At 43.9% G+C, this 19597-nt stretch overlaps 1 protein-coding gene across 1 annotated transcript in view; it reads right to left on the bottom strand.

The window, feature by feature from the left end:
* DENND6A (DENN domain containing 6A) overlaps positions 1 to 19597 on the bottom strand; it is a 118120-nt gene that overhangs the window by 17586 nt on the left and 80937 nt on the right. The window contains exons 15-18 of the mRNA XM_073592245.1: positions 18750 to 18839; positions 10221 to 10274; positions 10026 to 10135; positions 6139 to 6241 (exon numbers count right to left, since the gene is read on the bottom strand). Coding sequence (XP_073448346.1) covers positions 6139 to 6241; positions 10026 to 10135; positions 10221 to 10274; positions 18750 to 18839 — 357 coding nt within the window. The remainder of the gene's footprint in view (positions 1 to 6138; positions 6242 to 10025; positions 10136 to 10220; positions 10275 to 18749; positions 18840 to 19597) is intronic.

Genomic DNA, 19597 nt, shown 5'->3' with positions numbered 1-19597 from the left:
CCTCAGATAGCTTAAAATTGAAATATACCCTAAAAGGGAATGTCTTGTGCTCAATCTCTGAATTACGAGAGAAATAGAGGGTTATACCATGGGATGTATAAATACAGGCAACTTCAACATTTTGTAAGTGCCCTCCCAAAATGCATACGCTCTATGAGAGAGCTGAATCCATGGGAAAGATGTATTGACCAGGGAGGAATAAGTGGACATAGTATATCGAATATATATGAGATATTGTCATCTCCACTAAGGTCTGAGTCACTAGGCCCTCTAGAGAGCTGGGAAACAGAGTTAAATCAAATGATACCAGAACAAATGAAAGGGAAAATCTTAGATTATGTACATTCCACATCAATAGATGCGAAAGTAAAAGAGATGAACTACAAGCTTTTAATTAAATGGTACTATGTCCCAATGAAACTCCACAGAATAAATCAAGAGACATCACCATTGTGCTGGAGAGAATGCGGGATGGAGGGAACACATGCTCATATATGGTGGCACTGCCCCTTGATGCAATAATTCTGGAGGGAGATATTGAAAATGATAGAAAAGATCAGTGGAGCAGAGGTTAAACAGGATCCCTGGTGGTGTTTGTTTCATGCCACAAGGGAATCAAGGAAAGAATATAGAACAACAATGACCCCATATTTATTGAATGGTGCGAAAGCTTTAATACCGAGACAGTGGAAATCAAAAAAAAAAATCCTATCAGTGAAGGAGTGGTTAAGGGAGGTGGATAAAATCAGACTGATGGAGGAATTGATATCCATACAAAACGACTGCAGACCAAGATTCAATAAAATATGGAAGGGATGGAATGAGTTCAAGCAGTCGGAGATCTATTTGAACAATATGAGAGATTGAGGCGTAACCTTGAGGAGGGGGGAGAGGGGAGAGAGGGGAGAGAGAGGGGAGGTCTGTGGGTGGTGGGCCCCCCCCCCTTTTTTTTGAATCACTACATATATTAAGGATATAGAACTGCACGCAAACATGTCTTGCTAAGGTACACAGGAGGGGTGGGTAATTGGGGTGGAGGTTGGGGGCGATTTTTCCCCCCTTAGAGACACATGTATATTTTGAGCACAGGAGTATCTAATACAAAGGAGTCCCCCCTATTGACACGATTTGAGTTACACTATTTAAAATAATGTGGGATGGCACTGGGGACTGGGAGATGGGAGGGGTGTATAAGGTGGATGGGGTCTAGGAGGGGAGTGTGGGGTTTTTTATTCTAATATATATATATATATATATAGATAGATATAGATACATAGGAGCAAATGATCTATAAAAGGTGGACGGGATGTGAAACTAGGGTGGAGGTTGGGGGGTGATTATACCCCCTCGTATAGACACATATATATCTTGAGCACAGGAGTATTTAGACAAGGGGGTCCCCTCACTGACACGATTAGAGCTACACAATTAAAGACAATGTGGGGTATATAGGAAGGGAGGTATGGCACTAGGGATTGGGGGGAGGGGGGTGTGCAGGGTGAAAGGGGTGTAGGGGGTGCTGTGTGTTTTTGTTTCTGTTTTTTTTTTCTCTCCTCTCTTCTCTTCCCCTCTCCATCTCTCCCCTCTATCTCGCTCTGATTGCTCCTCCCTTTGGGGGTGTCAAGATATGCATACCTCGGGAGAGAGAGGGGCCGGGTGAATGGATGGGTATGCTTTGGTTCCCGTCTATGACCCCACCCCCTCTCCTTCACGCGACGGAGTGCTGCCCGAGTGAAGGGAAACAATGTGGGATTTTTGGGGTAGATACAGGTGAGGGGGGACGACGAGGTATCTCCAAGCTTTAGGGATATTAGGTTTTAATGCGTGTTTTTATAATATGTGAAGGCCGTTATTTATCTGTGTAATATGATATATTGAGATCTTGTTTGTGCAGTATTATGTATGTTATGTCTTGAAGGAAAATTAATAAAGAAAGTTTAAATACAAATAGAACAACAAAAAAGATATCCAGAAAAATGCATTTCAAAAAAGTCGATTTGCATTTTAAAATAAGTATTTGATCCCCTTTCTGGCTCCAAGGTGTCTTCTAGTAACTAGCTGAGATTAGGAGCACTCTATTAAAGGGAGTGCTCCTAATCTCAGTTTGCTGCCTGTATAAAAGACACCTGTCTACAGAAACAATCAATCAGATTGCAATCTCTCCACCACGGTCAAGACCAAACAGCTGTCCAAGGATGTCAGGGACAAGACTGTAGACCTACACAAGGCTGAAATGGGCTACAAGACCACCGCCAAGCAACTTGGTGAGAGAGTAACAGATGGTGCGATTATTCGCAAATGGAAGAAACACAAAATAACTGTCAATCTCCCTCGGTCTAGGGCTCCATGCAAGATCTCACCTCGTGGATTTTCAATGATCATGACAACAGTGAGGAATCAGGCCAGAACTACAAAGGAGAATCTTTATAATTATCTCAAGGCAGCTGGAACCACAGTCACCAAGAAAACAATTGGTAACACACTTTGCCGTAAAAGACTAAAATCCTGAAGCGCCCGCAAGGTTGCCCTGCTCAAAAAAGCACATGTACAGGCCCGTCTGAAGTTTGCTAATGAACATCTGAATGATTCAGATGAGAACTGTGTGAAAGCCTTGTGGTCAGATGAGACCAAAATTGTGCTCTTTGGCATCAACTCGCCGTGTTTGGAAGAGGAGGAATGTTGCCTTTGACCCCAAGAACACCATCCCCACCATCAAACATGGAGGTAGAAACATTTCTGCTAAGGGGACAGGACAACTTCACCACATCAAAGGGACGATGGATGGGGCCATATACCGTCAAATCTTGGGTGAAAACCTCCTTCCCTCAGCCAGGGCATTGAAAATGGGTCGTGGATGGGTATTCCAGCATGACAATGATCCAAAACACACCGCCAAGGCAACAAAGAGTGGCTCAAGAAGAAGCACATTAAGGTCCTGAAGTGGCCTAGCCAGTCTCCAGACGTCGATCCCATGGAAAATGTGGAGGGAGCAAAAGGTTTGAGTTACCAAACGCCTCGAAACCTTAATGACTTGGAGAGAATCTGCAAAGAGGAGTGGGACAAAATCCCTCCTGAGATGTGTGCAAACCTGGTGGCCAACTACAAAAAGAAGGTCTGACCTCTGTGATTGCCAACAAGGTTTTTGCCACCAAGTACTAAGTCATGTTTTGCGAAGGGGTCAAATACTAATTTAATTGATTAAAATCCAAATCAATTTATAACTTTTTTGACATGCGATTTTCTGGATTTTTTATGGTTATTCTGTCTCTCACTGTTAAAATAAACCTACCATTAAAATTATAGACTGATCCTTTCTTTGTCAGTGGGCAAACGTACAAAATCAGCAGGGGACCAAATACTTTTTTCCCTCACTGTATATTTACCAAAACCATATAATATGAGGTCAAACCTTAACACATTCAAATTGTATGCAATTAGGCAGGCCCTTGCACTAGCTAAAAGGTAAATCTAAAGGAAATCGAATAAGAAAATTGTATAATGTATGGTCAGCTTAATTTACCTGCCAAATAATTTGTAATTCTTTAAAAAGTCAGTCTTGTGATCTAGGTACGCCAGTCAGACAGCACATGCAGGTCCTGGATCTCCCCTTAAACTACACTGCAGTTCAGTAATACAACCAGGACCTATCCCATTATGGGGCCAATGAAGAAGCAGCAGCACACTGATGTGTTCATTCCTGTGCTCTCTCTCCCCCTATAAGCATATTCACACCAGACACCAGAAGTCTCAGAAAACGTAGCCGCGCTCTTGAGCGCCTGTGGCACAAGACTAAGACCCAGGAAGACTTCACACAATATAAATCTGCCCTCCTAAAATACTACTCCTGCCTTCACACTGCCAAACAGACCTACTTTATCACACTCATCAACACCTTCTCATCCAGTCCACGTCAACTCTTCTCTACCTTCAACACTCTACTCTGTCCTCCACTGCCTCCACCCACCAACTCACTCACTGCCCAGGAGATTGCCAATCACTTCAAAACTAAGATTGATACAATTCACGAGGAGATCGCCAATGTGCAAAAACCTCCCCCATGCAACACCCCATGTCCACAGATACAATCATTACTTCCCTCATTCAACCCTGCTACTACTACTGAGGTCGCTAAACTTTTATCTAGCACTCATCTAACCACTTGCCCCCTGGATCCTGTTCCCTCGCAAATGCTACGCTCACCCTCTGACTCGATTCTACGCTCTCTAACTCACATTTTCAACCTCTCCCTCTCTTGTGGCATCTTCCCAAACTCTCTAAAACATGCGCTAGTCACCCCCATACTAAAAAAGCCCTCACTGGATCCCACCAATCTCAACAACTTACGTCCCATCTCCTTACTCTCCTTCTCCTCCAAACTTCTTGAAAGACTGGTCTACAACCGATTAAGCGACCATCTGACCATGAATAAACTTCTTGATCCCCTTCAGTCCGGTTTTCGCCCTCAACACTCCACGGAAACTGCTCTCCTTAAACTCTCAAATGACCTACTAATGGCTAAAGCAAATGGACACTATTCTGTACTACTTCTCCTGGATCTCTCTGCTGCCTTTGACACAGTGGACCACCCCCTCCTCCTCAAAAAACTCCACTCCTTTGGTCTCCGTGACTGTACTCTTCGCTGGTTCTCATCCTACCTATCCCACCGCTCCTTCAGTGTCACTTACAACTCTACTTCCTCCTCTCCTCTTCCTTTTTCCGTTGGGGTCCCCCAAGGTTCTGTTCTCGGACCTCTCCTTTTCTCAATCTACACCACCTCCTTGGGTCAGTTGATTGCCTCCCACGGCTTTAAATATCATCTCTACGCTGATGACACCCAAATCTATCTCTCCACCCCCTGGCTCTCTCCATCTGTCTCCTCACGCATTACCAACTTATTAGCAGACATATCAGCCTGGATGTCACATCACTTTCTCAAACTCAACCTATCCAAAACCGAGCTCATGATATTTCCTCCCTCAGGTGCCACTTCCCCTGATCTCCCTGTCAAGATCAACGGCTCAACTATCAACCCATCTCCCCACGCCAAGGTCCTAGGTGTAATCCTGGACTCTGAACTAACCTTTCGACCCCACATTCTATCACTATCCAAAGCTTGCCGCCTCTGTCTTCGCAACATCTCCAAGATACGCCCCTTCCTAACCAATGACACCACAAAGCTTCTAATCCACTCCCTGGTCATCTCCCGCCTTGACTACTGCAACTCCCTCCTCATTGGTTTACCTCTAAATAGGCTATCCCCACTTCAGTCCATCATGAACGCTGCGGCCAGGCTCATCCACCACACAAACCGCTCAGCGTCTGCTACACCCCTCTGCCAATCCCTCCATTGGCTGCCACTCAGTCACCGAATTAAATTCAAGATACTAACTATAACTTACAAAGCCATCCACAACCTGGCCCCTAGCTACATCTCTAACCTAGTCACAAAATACCAACCTAATCGTTCTCTTCGCTCCTCCCAAGACCTCCTGCTCTCAAACTCCCTTGTCACCTCATCCCATGCTCGCCTTCAGGACTTCTCCAGAGCCTCCCCCATCCTCTGGAATGCTCTACCCCAATCCGTCCGATTTTCTCCTACTTTATCCACTTTCAGATGATCCCTGAAAACTCATCTCTTCAGAGAAGCCTATCTGGCCCCCACCTAACAACTGTACATTTATCTTCTCAATCAGCACATCACCCACAGTTATTACCTCTTGTATCTCTTGACCTTCCCTCTTAGATTGTAAGCTCTAAGGAGCAGGGCCCTCTGATTCCTACTGTATCAAATTGTATTGTATTTGTACTGTCTACCCTCAAGTTGTAAAGCGCTACGTAAACTGTTGGCGCTATATAAATACTGTATAATAATAATAATAATAATAATTCACACTGTAGACTGGCAGAACTATGCCAAACAATAAAATCCGGACTGGCTCAGAGTACTAAACTCCTGTTTTCAATTTGTGGGTTCTATTTAAAGTGAAGAGTGGATACTGCCGTCACCTCTCTGCTGGATTATGCGGTATTACGCTGCCTCACAATCTAAGTAACTCAACTCAGTAAAAGTGGAATTACATTTATATAATTTGGTTGAATGTTGTATGATGCCCTACGATATACAAGGACTGAAATTACCTCATTACAAAGTGCTTCAAGTTGAAGAGCTTCTAGCTTTTGCATCATCTCTTTTCTCCGGGCTCTGAACCAGCCGTCAAAGTTAGGTGAACGCAAAAAATGCCTTAATAGAGAAAAACACATACATTACAGTTCATTGCAGCGAGAAATATTGTGTTCTAGTAACTGTATGAGACAAATACCTGTAATGACAGCAGTCAGTATACAAGTTCAACTTTTTATTTCACATCTTTATATATATTTTGTTCATCTTTACATGCAGGGCAAGATATTCAACAAAAGTGACCGTTTCAGGGGCTGGGACAAGAAATTATATATACAGGGGTAATTACAACTTATCAACTTTTATCATATAAGCTAACCCTTTTGGACAGGTACCTGTTCCCACTTCCTTAATCCTCACCTAGGTAAGGATAAGGTCATCTCGGGCCGCACACCTCCGACGCAGCTTCTTGGGATAACGTCACACATCCCTGGAGGCTACAGGACCAGTTTTCTTGCGCTGCAAGATCTCACGGGTCACGCAGTCAGGAGCCGACTATGAATCATCAGGAAGTCACAACCGGCTTCCAAATCCAAGATGGCAGCATAGAAGAAGATCTGGAGCTCTGATAAGAACTGGCTGTCAGGAAGACAGTTCTAGACTCCATGGGCCGGTAAATATCTGTATTTGTAGCTGCTGACTTTTCATTATTTTTTTAAACCAGGAGTGAAGTTCCTCTTTAAAGTCCATTTAAAAGGACATGTTCATCTAAGCCTACCAAGTCCGCAGGATGACAATGATGCGGCACAATTTCCCTGCAGAACAAACACTGTTGCGGAAAATCAGTGGATTTTCATAATCCTGCTGATCCCGACAGTAAGTCAGGATCAGCAGGCAAAAAACAAAGTTACGGTGATCTTGGGGGACTCCTTTAAAGAAAACAAATTTAAGAAAATGTAAAGCTGGCCATAAACAGGTAGTTATTTCGTTAGTTTTTTCTGTTCAGCCACAAGACTGAACGAAAAAAAAAAAAAAAATGAACATCTTCCTCCACCCACATAAATGAGGTGGATGGAGGAATCCCCGCAATGGGACATGGTATTCTGAAAGCGGGACCAGGCACGGTCAGAAAACAATGGTCAGTGGCTGCAGCTGCTTATCAACAAAAGTTTTTCAGCAAGTCTGTTTGACAGAAGTCGCTCAAGCAATTGACTCCTGTCGAGCAGGAACAGCCACATACTGTTAGAAATTCAGTGTATGTTGAATCAGCAGAATTTTGACCCATCTATGGCCAGCTTAACCATGGTCTTCGGCTGGAAAACAAGAAAAAGAAAGCAAAGGACAAAAAAAAAAAAAAACACATACTTACTAGTCCATGGAGTCCAGCAATGTCTTCCATGCAGCTGAAGTTCTCCTTGTGCCTCAAAACTATCTGCTATTGTGAAGGTCCACTTTAAGTCTGTGTTCAATATTGATACTCTAGAGGTTTTATTACTCTATGCATTTATAATTACTCTATGCATTGATTCATTATTTTAATCTCACATCTACTAAGGATTACACATGATTGATGTTGTCATATCTGTAGCTGCATGGCTTGAGACTATTTAATTCACCATAATGATGAAAGAAAACCTGTGACCCTGACATTGGCAGATGGCTTTAGGAATCCTTCTGGGCACTGAATAAATTACTGCAATCTGCTGAGCACAAACTGCTTATTGAAAGGAAGAGCTATAGGATGAAAGCCTTCTGAATGAGAGCCATTTATTATAAAGTGCCACAAGAGCAGATGGCCAGAGTAATGTACATCAAGCATGACTTCCCTATACATGTATGCAGAAACCTACACTGGATTAAGCAGCAGTGCCACTGAGCAGTTCATCAACAAACGGCAATGTGAACTGGTTTATAAATAGCATAAATGAGTAGTAAAAAAGTCCAGCAATCAAACACTGAAACATAAAATACTAAAAACAGCGCTAAAATAAAAGCCACAAAAATTGTCACAATAAGTGGCCAGAACAAAAATAAGAGTCTCTGTGTAGAAGGTGATGATGAAGACTGTTCAAGGTTTTTATAGGTGTACGCTATGTCGGTGTTGATCTTGTGTTTTATGATATATATGGAGCTCCTTTACCAGTGAATCCTGCTGATGATGAGGACCGACTATTGAAGTGGATGCTGATTACCCATTGAATACCCCCCTTTTAATAGTGGCTTCTGGTGAGTTTGACCCCCTGGGGGAGTGTGCATCACGTGGTGGAACATGCTTTCTTTCTGGTGAAAGGTGCACGCTTGGACATCAGTGATTTTACACCTTTAAAAACCTTGAACTGTCTTCATCATTACCTTCTACATAGAGACTTTTATTTTTGTTCTGGCCACTTATTGTGACAATTTTTGTGGCTTTTATTTTAGCACTGTTTTTAGTATTTTATGTTTCAGTGTTTGATTGCTGGACTTTTTTACTACTTATTTATGCCATTTCTTCCTTTTTAAACAGCTGCTTGATACTTTTGATTATTTATGTATTGCTGCACATAGAATTGTGGGATTTAATATTCTTAAGTGTTTGTTTATTTATTTTATACTGCATATGGAACCGTAGGATTGATCTGGCGCTGAGCGAGTGTGTTATAGGCCTCAATTTACACACCTTCTCCCCATTTGGTTTATAAATGGATATGAACCCAACTCAGTAGTCTTTAAAGTGGTAAAGCCTGACTGGTGATTTTTTTTTACCTACAGATAAGACTATAATAAGGCTTACCTGTAGGTAAAATAAATATCTCCTAAACGTGTACCATTTAGGAGATATTCACCTCTCTGACCTTCATGCAGGAACCAAGAGCAAGGGAGTGACGTCTTTGCGGCTCTGGCCAATCACATAGCCGGAGCGTGCAAACCCAGAAGAAAGACCGGGGGGAAGACATCAGCCCTGACAGGGCACTGCTGGAAAGCTTTGTTCCAAGGTAAGTATTTCATAATGTCTAGGATATTATGCAATTGCCTTACAGGTGTTATTTTTTCTAGACGTCATCTTCAACTAGACATCACAAAAGGAGGCAAGGTAAGTTTATATTGAAGTTTTTCCTTACATGTGCATTATACAGGTACCACCATTCATCGATTTTTGCAATGCATTAGCAACATCCTGTATAGTATGCTGTGCTGTGTTTTTGCAGCATCATAGGCGACTTCCCTTTTGACGCCAGAACAAAATCAAGTTGGGGCAAGTGCTCCTCAGCCATTCAGTGGAAGCCTTGTATTTTTATGAATGAAGATAGATAGTGGGCAGATGTCATGATTTCCATCTTGGTAAATCAAAATAAGCCTTTTTATTCATTCATAAAAATTCAAGATTTAATCTGAATGTCTGAGAAGCTTTCAGCCCAACTCAATTGTGTTCCTGCAGCAGATGGTAAGTGATCTGTGATGCTGCCGGAACACAGAGCTGTTTGTAGCTAATGTTACTACATTATGATATAGTGCTGACAGTGGTAGAAAAATTTTGTTATGGAAATAGGTTATTTGGGCCACCTTGGCTTAAACAAACTATTTAAAAGTGAAAAGAAACACGGGCTTCGTCCTTAAGGCTAGGTTTACAGTAGTGCGGGCTTCGGGAAGTCAGGTAATCGCACACCTTCCCGCATGCACAGAAAAAAAAAAAAAAAAAGTAATGAAGTTTAGGGGATGCATAAGGGTACCATTAATACTAATGAGACCCCATGCACTGGAAATCGCAGAGTGGTTTCCCGCACTGGGAAACCTGGACTTAAAATCATTCAAAAATAGATCTGTCATAAAAAAAAAGTATATGAATCCACCTGCTCTACAAGCTAGCAATGAGTGGAGATGCTCTTGAAAATAATGTAACCAACAATCATTGTCAATATATTACCTGTATAAGCCGATCCAGTCTCCCTTTAACCGAGAAGTAAGCTGAGGACCTGCCTTCTCCAAGGTCTTCATAAACTCCTCCTGACTGAAGGGCTTGAGCTGTGGAGGACTCTGAAGAAACAACACACAATGGAAAAGGATCAAACACTAGGACAGTCGTTCCATCGACAACAACCACCAGCCAGCAGAGACTCACCTTCCATGCAGAGATGCTCTTCAGCAACGGCATTAAACTTGCCACATAACGTTCCTACAGAAGCAAATGATACAAAGAATACCGGTCACTGAGGCTTGTTGCAGGTTGACATCGTACAGAGAATGCAGCAATTAAATAACTAGTGATTAGGGATGAGCTTAGGCGTATTTGTATCCTAGTGTGAAACAGCCTGTGTTACCCCGTTGAAAAGCCGCCACTCCTCAGCCGCCGAGTCATTCCCTACCCCACAACCGCACATATAAATGCCCCTTGTATATGTATCGCTGTGGGACTGGGAATGCCTCAGCCACTGAAGATTGCACTTGAGCAGTAACCACTTTATGACAGGACAGCTCAGGCAGGTTTAGACTAGGATAGGAAAACGCCTAAGCTCAACTCTGCTAGCAATAAAAAAGCAAAGAGGAAAAAAGACCTGGTGTCAGTATTTAAAAGTAAAATGACAGACTTATAATTGTAGCTTAAAAGAGCTGCCACAACATTTAAGAAAATGTAAATACTTTCTTGCAAGATCATAAGCTTTTAGGTTTTAAACAATAAGCCTCGGTTCACACCAGAGGCGGCACGACTTGCAGGTCGCCTCACCGAGGCGACCTGCACACGACTGCCCGGGCGACTTGCAAAACGACTTCTGTATAGAAGTCTATGCAAGTCGCCCCAAGTCGCCCCCAAAGTCGTACAGGAACCTTTTTCTAAGTCGGAGCGACTTGCGTCGCTCCCCTTAGAACGGTTCCATAGCACAGAACGGGAGGCGACTTGTCAGGCGACTAGGTCGCCTGACAAGTCGTCCCTGTGTGAACCGAGCCTTAAAAGGGTCAAACCATATCTAATTGATACATCTGTTTTGGACAAATGCTAGCAGACTGAATAACTTGGCTAAATTATATTTTTTAAAGGGGAGTCAGACAACCATATTTCCATTCCCAGCTTCACCCAACTGTATCTTTTGAATCAAACAGGTTCTTTATTGAACTTGTAACAAACAAGAATAAATTCAGATACATGTCGGTGACAATCCCTTACATCCTACACATCAAATACAAGTAGAGTGTTGCACTTGTACATTCACAAACTTAGAGCACATATATACACATCCCAAATGTTGATGTGCATGATATATCACATAAAGCCAAAGAAAAGATATACACAGCCTCCAGTGTGCCTTATGTGCTATACCTAGCCTAACCTAAACTGGTCTGTCTGGACATTGTAGAAGCCGCAACTGAACCTGTTCCCGTGGGCCAAGCCTAGGGGTGTCCAGCCATGGTGCCCATAACCTGTCGAACTTTCTCAAGCATCCCCTGTGTTGGTACACATATTTTTCAAAAACAAGGGTATGTCCCATGTGTGATACCCACATTTGGTATGAAGGGGGGTCAGGGATTTTCAAAGCAGAAGCAGTAATTTGCGAGCTTGGACGAGGGCGTGATTAACTGCTACTCTTGTGGGCTCCTCTGGTATAAGATCAATTAACATTCTCAACAGGCAATATTTAGGGTCTATCAGGACAGAAGATTGGAATACCCTATTAAGGGTACCCAAAGCAGCTGTCCAATAGCGGTGTCATTTGGGGCACCTCCAGAGAAGGTGGATGAGGTCACCCCTGTCCCGTTTAAATCTATAGCACAGGGGGTCATAAAGTATGCCCATTTTAGGCAGTTAAGCAGGTATGAGATGGGATCTCAGTATTATGTATAACTGGGATAGTTTTTGTGAAGAGATTAAGGCGCTAGTTGCCACCGCCTGCAATGCATCTCCCCACTGATCACCAGGCAGGGATCCCACGTTCCCCTCCCATTTCTCTCTAGCCTTGGTGGGATAGCCATCCAAATATTCACTTAGTAACATATTGTAGCACTGAGAAGTAAGCCGTGTGCTGCAATTGAATGTAGTAAAATTGTATTGGGGGGGGGGGAGACTAAATCTCTCCTGCAGGGTTGAAAAGGGGAAAACACTCCAAATGTGAAAAATGTGTTTCAAACGGGGCACCCCATATGCCTTCCATTTGAAAGCCTGTTGCAGTTTGAACAGTTCCCCGTATGCTTTATTTCCCCAAATTGGGCTATAGGCTGTAAATCCCTCAACCCCTTGCAGCTGCTTAGCCTTAAGCCAAACTTTATGCAAAAGGTTGTACGTGGGAAAGATGTTTTTGTGATCAGTCCAGCTTCTAAAGGCGATAGGGACAGAATCCACTCCAGTGCATCGTAACACAATTTACGTAGCCGATACTAATGGGCAGGGGGAGCTACATGGTGTGACAAGAAACTGGCTAGTAAGGTGTTGCAACTGGGCCGCAATGTAATACCACCCTCGTCTTCGCGGTTCTGAAGTTTTTCCAGACTAATACAGGCGGGGCGGTTATTCCAAATTAGGGGTCTGAAGATAGACAACTATTCTAAAGGTTTTTAGGGGGATTACCACTGGAGAATTATGCAGGGGATACAGCAGTTGGGGCATCAAGATCATCTTAATTAGATTGATCCTGCCTGCTACTGATAGTCGCAGCTTGCTCCAGGTGTTCAACCCATCTCTAAACCTGGACAATAAAGGATATTAAGACGGCAATAGTCCAATATGTTAGAGGTAACAACATGAATCCCCAGATATTTAAAAGATGAGATAGTGGGTATAGGGCAGGCCGCTGCAACTGACTACTCCGGTCCGCCATCCAAAAGCAATAGAGCTGACTTTGACCAGTTAATGGTGAGGCCAGAAAAGCATCCAAACTGAGAAATCTTGGCCATGACAGCTTCTAGGGAAGAGTAATGCCGCGTACAAACGATCGGAATTTCCAACAACAAATGTTCGATGTTTGCTTGCTGTCAGAAATTCCGACCGTGTGTAGGCTCCATCAGACATTTGCTGTCGGAATTTCCGACAACAGATGTTTGAGAGCTGGATCTCAAATTTTCCAACAACAAAATCCTTTGTCGTAAATTACGAACGTGTGTAGAAAATTCTGACGCACAAAATTCCACGCATGCTCGTAATCAAGCAGAAGTGCTGCACTGGCTATTGAACTTAATTTTTCTCAGCTCGTCGTACGTCAGTGCGTTCTTAGCGATTGGAATTTCCGACAACATTTGCGACCGTGTGTATGCAAGACAAGTTTGAGCCAACATCCATGGGAAAAAAATCCACGGTTTGGTTTTCGGAAATTCCGATCGTCTGTAAGCGGCATTAGTGTCCTCTAAGAAGAGCAGCATGTCCTCTGCGTATAGCATGAGTTTTTCGTGTAAGTGGCCACATCTAAACCCCGTAATCAATGGCTTGGCAAGGATCAGAGCAGCCAGTGGTTCAATGGCAACCGCAAAAAGCAACAAGGAGAGGGGGCACCTCTGTCTAGTCCCACGTCCCAACATAAAAGCAGGGGAAACCCTATCCATGCACCTGATAGCAGCCTTAGGGGCTTGATAAAAGGAGCTGGACCCATTTAATGAATCTTGGTCAACACTGTCCACAGATTTTGCCACTCCACACTGTCAAACACTTTATTAGCCTCCAGGGACAGTAGCGCACATTGGCCCATATTATCCATTGGTGTCTGCATGTTGAGGAATAACCTTCGTAGGTTCAAGGCAGTGACTTATTGGAGCAAAAACCCCGCTTGGTCAGTGTGTATAATAGACAAAATAACCTCGTTGAGACGCATGGCAAGTACTTTGGCTAGAATTTTAACATCGCCCTGCAGCAACGAAATAGCCCTGTAGGACCACGGATCCAATGGGTCCTTACCCGGTTTCAGGAGGAGAACGATGTTAGCCCTTGACTTAGACTCAGGTAGACATTGGGATTTATAACCAGCATTAAAGACCTGTAGTAGTATTGGCAGAATAGATTCCCCATATCTCGTGTACATCTCAACCGGGATACTGTCGTCCCCAGGGGCCTTTGACGCAGGGAACGAGGCAGCCGCCCTTCGCACCTCATCCAAGGTCAATGGGGACGACCGTCGTCCCCAGGGGCCTTGGATGCAGGGAACGAGGCAGCCACCCATCGCACCTCATCCAAGGTCAATGGGGAGTCCAGTTTAGACTGCCGACTTTTTGTCAATGTAGGTAGCTCCAGAGTACTCAGATATACGGCCAGTTCTTCCATGGAGTAGTGACTTTGTGATTGGTATAAGGTGACATAGAACTGGGTCAGTTCCTGAGTGATAAGGTCAGGGCGGTTCACTATATGACCATCAGAGGTGCGTATGGTACCTATGGCAGGGGAGGACTGGTGTGACCTAGCTATTCTAGCAAATAAACGTCCTGTCTTCTCTCCCTCTTTATAGAACGCCATTTTAGAGAAAAAAGGTTTATGTTCCGCAGCGGATTTTTTCAACCGATCCAGAGAATCCTGGGATGCTATCCATGCCTCCCTTGTGGACTCAAGTGAGGTAGAAATATATTGCCGTTCCAACTGTCGCATCTGGCTTTCAACCTGTAGAACTCAGAGGATGATTTTTTGATTGCGTTAATTTCTGCTATAAATAGTCCCCTCAAATGCACCTTGAAAGCCTCCCAGCATAATAGTTCTTTCCCATTTACTGGGTTGGTGACAAAAAGTTCTGTATCTGGGCAGCTATACGCTCATGAGAGGGAAAGAATTGTAACCAAAAGGCGTTTAATTTCCATGGGGCTCTAGGAAGGGGCGTGGGCAGTTGGGCTCGGAGCCAGACCACCAAAGGAGAATGGTCGGACACTCCGCGCTGTAGATATTCCAAAATGTGACACCAAGGGGATACTAGAGGTATTACCCAGGCAGAGGTCAATTCTAGATAGGAAGCCGTGAGATTTGGAAAAATAGGAAAACTGTCCAAAGGGTATTTAAAATCTCCAATGTTCAATCCAGCCCACATCTGAAATTATTTTACCCAGTGCAGTGTTTCTGCCACCTCCATGTTGGAGAACAGGCGGATGCCTATCTAACATCGGGTCTAAGTAGCAATTAAAAAAAAAATCAAGAAGAAACACCGGGACCTCTTTTTTGTCGGCCAGGTTCGACAGTAACTCCCTCATCACTGCTCCCAAAAAAGGGGACGGTATGTACACAAAGGCTGACACAATAGTAATAGCATACAGTTTGCAAAATAAAAAGATAAAACAACCGTCAGGGTCCACCCTAGAAGTCAATTCCCGAAAAGGCCAGGGCCCCGTGAATCAGGACACTGACCCCAAGTGAATAGTTTGTATGTGTGGAGTGATAGCTGCTCGATAACCAGGAATAAGCAAGGCAAGACACTGAGTCAGAAGTAAGGTGGGTTTCCTGGAAAAACACAATTGCAGGCCTGGAATTGTCTAATACATGAGGAGATCATGGTCCTCTTCAAGTTGTCATGAACACCCCTAACGTTCCATGACAACAGGGGAATGTCAGCCATTGTACAGCAACAGTACAATCATATGCAGGAGAGAATTAACTTGGGCACATCCAAGTGTACTATGCAAAATCAGGTCAGGAATCAAAGTAGAGTCATGGTTGTAATAAAACTCCCAGACAGCCACCTGGAAGTATAGCATCAACAGTGGAAATCCAGGAGAACATAAAACGAGGCTGTGAGGTAGAGATTACGAGGCACAAGGCACAAGTGAATAGCTTTATAGTGTGCTCGGAGGAGCTGGTACAACACCGTAGCTATCACTGGAAGTCACGTAAACATATGTAGAATTGAACCAGACCGACCCAACGGACGTTGTCTAAACTAGGTTCGTCAACAGGACAATTCGAATCATGCAAGAAATTGCAATGGCAGAGAGGCAGCCGCCCTTTCGCACTATCATGCTGTAGAAAGCTTTTTTGTGGATCTAGATCACATTTTTAGGGCTAAGGAAATGGCCCTCCAAGTGAAGATAGCTGTAAAGGTAGGTAACGAAAAAAAACTGAAAAAAAGAAAAACAGCAACCATGGACTGCCCATTGTGTTAAGTGATAAGACAGATCTGCCCTCATCTGCGGCTTCACATTGATGTCCTAGGCTTTGCTCATTGTGATCCAACCAGGAGGCCGCTTCAGGAGCATATTTAAAGAAGTGAGTTTGGCCTCTGGCAGTAACCCTCAGTTGGGCCGGGTACAACATGGCATAAGGTAGTTGGAGGCGCAACATGCGCTTTTTTCACATCCTGAAACTTTGCCCTCTTTCGCTGAACCCCTGCAGAAAAATCTGGATAGAAGGAGACTTTCACGTCAATATACTGTATGTTTGCTTTTTCTCTGGCCAGTCACAGGATGATTTTGCGGTCCCTATAGTTCAGCATACAAGCTAGCATGGACCTTGGGCGGTTACCAGGGGGCAAAGGTCTGGGTGGGGTACAATGAGCCCTCTCTCTATTCGGTATGCTCATTAGAGAGTGCAAGTACATGTCTGTCACATCTCTTCCAGCAAATCTTAGAGGTCGGTCCAGATTCCTTCAGAAAAAAATAAGTTACACAAATACTGTAGCTGCTGACTTTTAATATTAGGACACTTGTCCATGAATCCAGCAATGTCAGCACCCCAGCCGTTTTTTTTTTTTTTATCGGCTCTCGGGTGCTGCCCCTGCCATTTGCTTGTAAGGTTTACAGCCGTTTCCCTACTGTGCAAGCATGTAGCGGGGTAAAGGCCTCCTTGCCAAGCAGCTCCAGCAGCCATCTCTCAACAAAAGCGGTGGGGTCCCAACTCACCACTTTCTCCGGGAACCCCAAAATGCGCACGTTATTACGGCGGAGACGGTTTTCTATGTTATCCACCTTTTCGTTAGCAGCTGCCACCTGTTGAGCGGCCATTCTGGCATCACAGGCAAAGAGGGAAGCTGGTCTTCCAGATCACTAATTCTGCCCTCTACCACAGTCGTGCGCTCCCTTATTTTTTGCAGGTCTTGGCGGAGAAGAGACACCTCCCTCAGTCCTCCAAGTTCCTTTAAGTCATCTACGGATGCAGTGCATTTTTGCACAGCCTGCAATATATCCTCTAGGGTGGGTTGGAAGGATTCATCATTGCCCCCATCTTCAGGGTTCACAGTCATGCCATGCATGGCTCCTGATATATCTGCAGCTTCCAGCATATCAGCCCAATCAGTGCTCCCAATATCCTGGTCAGAGGGAAACACGAAGTCCTCCACAGCAGGCTGACCGGACACAGCTGACGGTCTCTGGGCATAATATATCCCGTTCCCTCCCCAGTTACTTTGGGGGGGGTTGGAAGTAGTACTCACGCCGCTCTTTGGCTTGTCCCCTCCACGCGGCGGCGCTACTGCTGATCGCCATCTTGGATCTTCGAAGCAGCTTCTCAGCCCTTATGGGTCAACATCTGTGCAGCAAGCTGCAGGAGACACTACCCCGTGCTTACAGAGACACTGGGCAACAGGCAGGAGTGGTATGGAGCCAATCGGAAAGGATACCTGAAGGATTACAGCAGGAGCCTGGTGATATGCGTCTACTCACATGCCCGTACAGGCCACGCCCCCCCATCCAACTATCCTAATTCCCAGCTCCACCCAATGGAGATGAAGGCTATTAGATTACGTATGTTTGAACGATAGGCATAAGATCCCAGGACTGGATAGAAGAGGGGCAGAGATTTAATACCCAATAGGAAAATCCCACCACTGGAATTGCTAAACAAAAAATATAACAAGCCAGTAGGTGATCCAACCCACCAGTATCTATCACTTATCAAATAATCAGCAGTGAGTAGAATGATCTTCACAGTACATGTTCTGACATGCGCTGTACACAAAAAGGTTAGGCTGCACACCCACAGAATAATTTCTTGTCCATAACTTTACTGAGGTCATTGGTAAGGACACACTACCTGCTAACCACATCTGATGCATTTCACCACCTTGTGGGACCTTATTGTGTAGTCCTACAAATAATTCCTCTACAGCTAGGCCCCTCTTGAGGTGAAAATGCGTTGAAGGAAGTTAGCAGGTAGAGGGTCTTCACCACTTGCCTTAATAAAAGGTAAAGTTTTCAAAAAAAATACTGTATATCTGTGGTTTGCCGCCTAACATTTGTAAGTTATGTTAGAACATGATGGTGAAAGTCGGTTTGCCCACTAATGGATTTTTCTACATGTATTTCAAGCTCTGCCCTATTCCATGCAGCCCTGGCATTGCAATCTTGCTGTGTTAACAAGAGGAATTTAATGGCTTCAGCAGGTGGGAGGGATTGAGGACTGTTGGTACCTGTGGTTGGCAGTGAGGGATATTGGATCAGAGTAAGAAGATTGTGGCACTTTAACATGCACTGGTGTAGATGTCTTTTAGTGTACACCTCCATCCATTTCTTATTAAGTTCTCAACACACCTCCATACAGAATTGCATAACATTGCAGGTGTATTTAGGGCTGCTGTGCTGCATAGAGGTTTAACATTTTTTTTAATGCATGGATGTGTGCTGTGGGTCCATTAGAAAAAATGGGCATACCCCAAAATGCATGCACAATGCATGTTAGCAATGCAAATCCTTGCATAGTTATGAATGTGCTATAGAGACATAAAAAAGGGGTTTGGATGCAAGTCCACCACGTTCTATAGATACATACCAGAGGAATAATGAAGCTCTGAGTAAGCTCTAGAAAATGTCGGCGAAGAATTGCATTTTGTGCTTCTGATGGTCGTTTCTGCTGGACACCCTAGAATACAAACAAACAAGACATGTTCAGCTCACTATATGAGGAAAATGCAAGAAATGCATTAAGAAGCAAGAAAACAACTGGGGTCAGAATGACATTTTGGTGGACACCCCTTATATATTTAAGTCAGCTTACAAAATACTTTGGTGTTTTACCCACCTATGTTTGATTATTTATTTTGTCAAATCATCGCAAACAAAAATAATCAAATAAAAAAAATGTGATAAGTAGTTTCTTTGCGCATTTACAAAGACTTTTAATCCAAAACTTTTTACTACAAATGTGGCCATCTAGGCCTGACTAATTTTCTATATTTATTGAACACGTGCAGCAGCACAGTAGTAGGATTTAATGCTGTGCTGCCAGATATATGCATACATTCAGTAACACTGTTTTGTGCTGGGAGTGCACTTGCTTGGCAACCCTAGCAGTGACTGAGCTGTGAGGATGGCAAAAGCCAAAAGGAGGTGGGGGCACTTCATAGATCATTTTTACAGTGTCTCGGAGGGGGCAATGCAAGAATAATGTTTACATTATCCGAAGTTCAGATTTAATGTCCTTAGCATGGACACAGCTGCACTTTAAGGTCCAACTCCAATCCAGCCTTTAGACCCCTTTCACACTGAGGCAGTTTTCAGGCGTTTTAGCGCTAGAAATAGTGCATGTAAAGCCCCTGAAAACTGCCTCCCATTCATTACAATGGGTGTGTTCACACCTGGGCAGTGCAATTGCGAGACGTTTGGAAAAGTCCTGCAAGC

The sequence above is a fragment of the Aquarana catesbeiana genome, linkage group LG07 (assembly GCF_042186555.1).
Source record: "Aquarana catesbeiana isolate 2022-GZ linkage group LG07, ASM4218655v1, whole genome shotgun sequence".
Lineage (NCBI taxonomy): Eukaryota > Metazoa > Chordata > Amphibia > Anura > Ranidae > Aquarana > Aquarana catesbeiana.
This window is presented reverse-complemented; position numbering and strand designations above follow the sequence as displayed.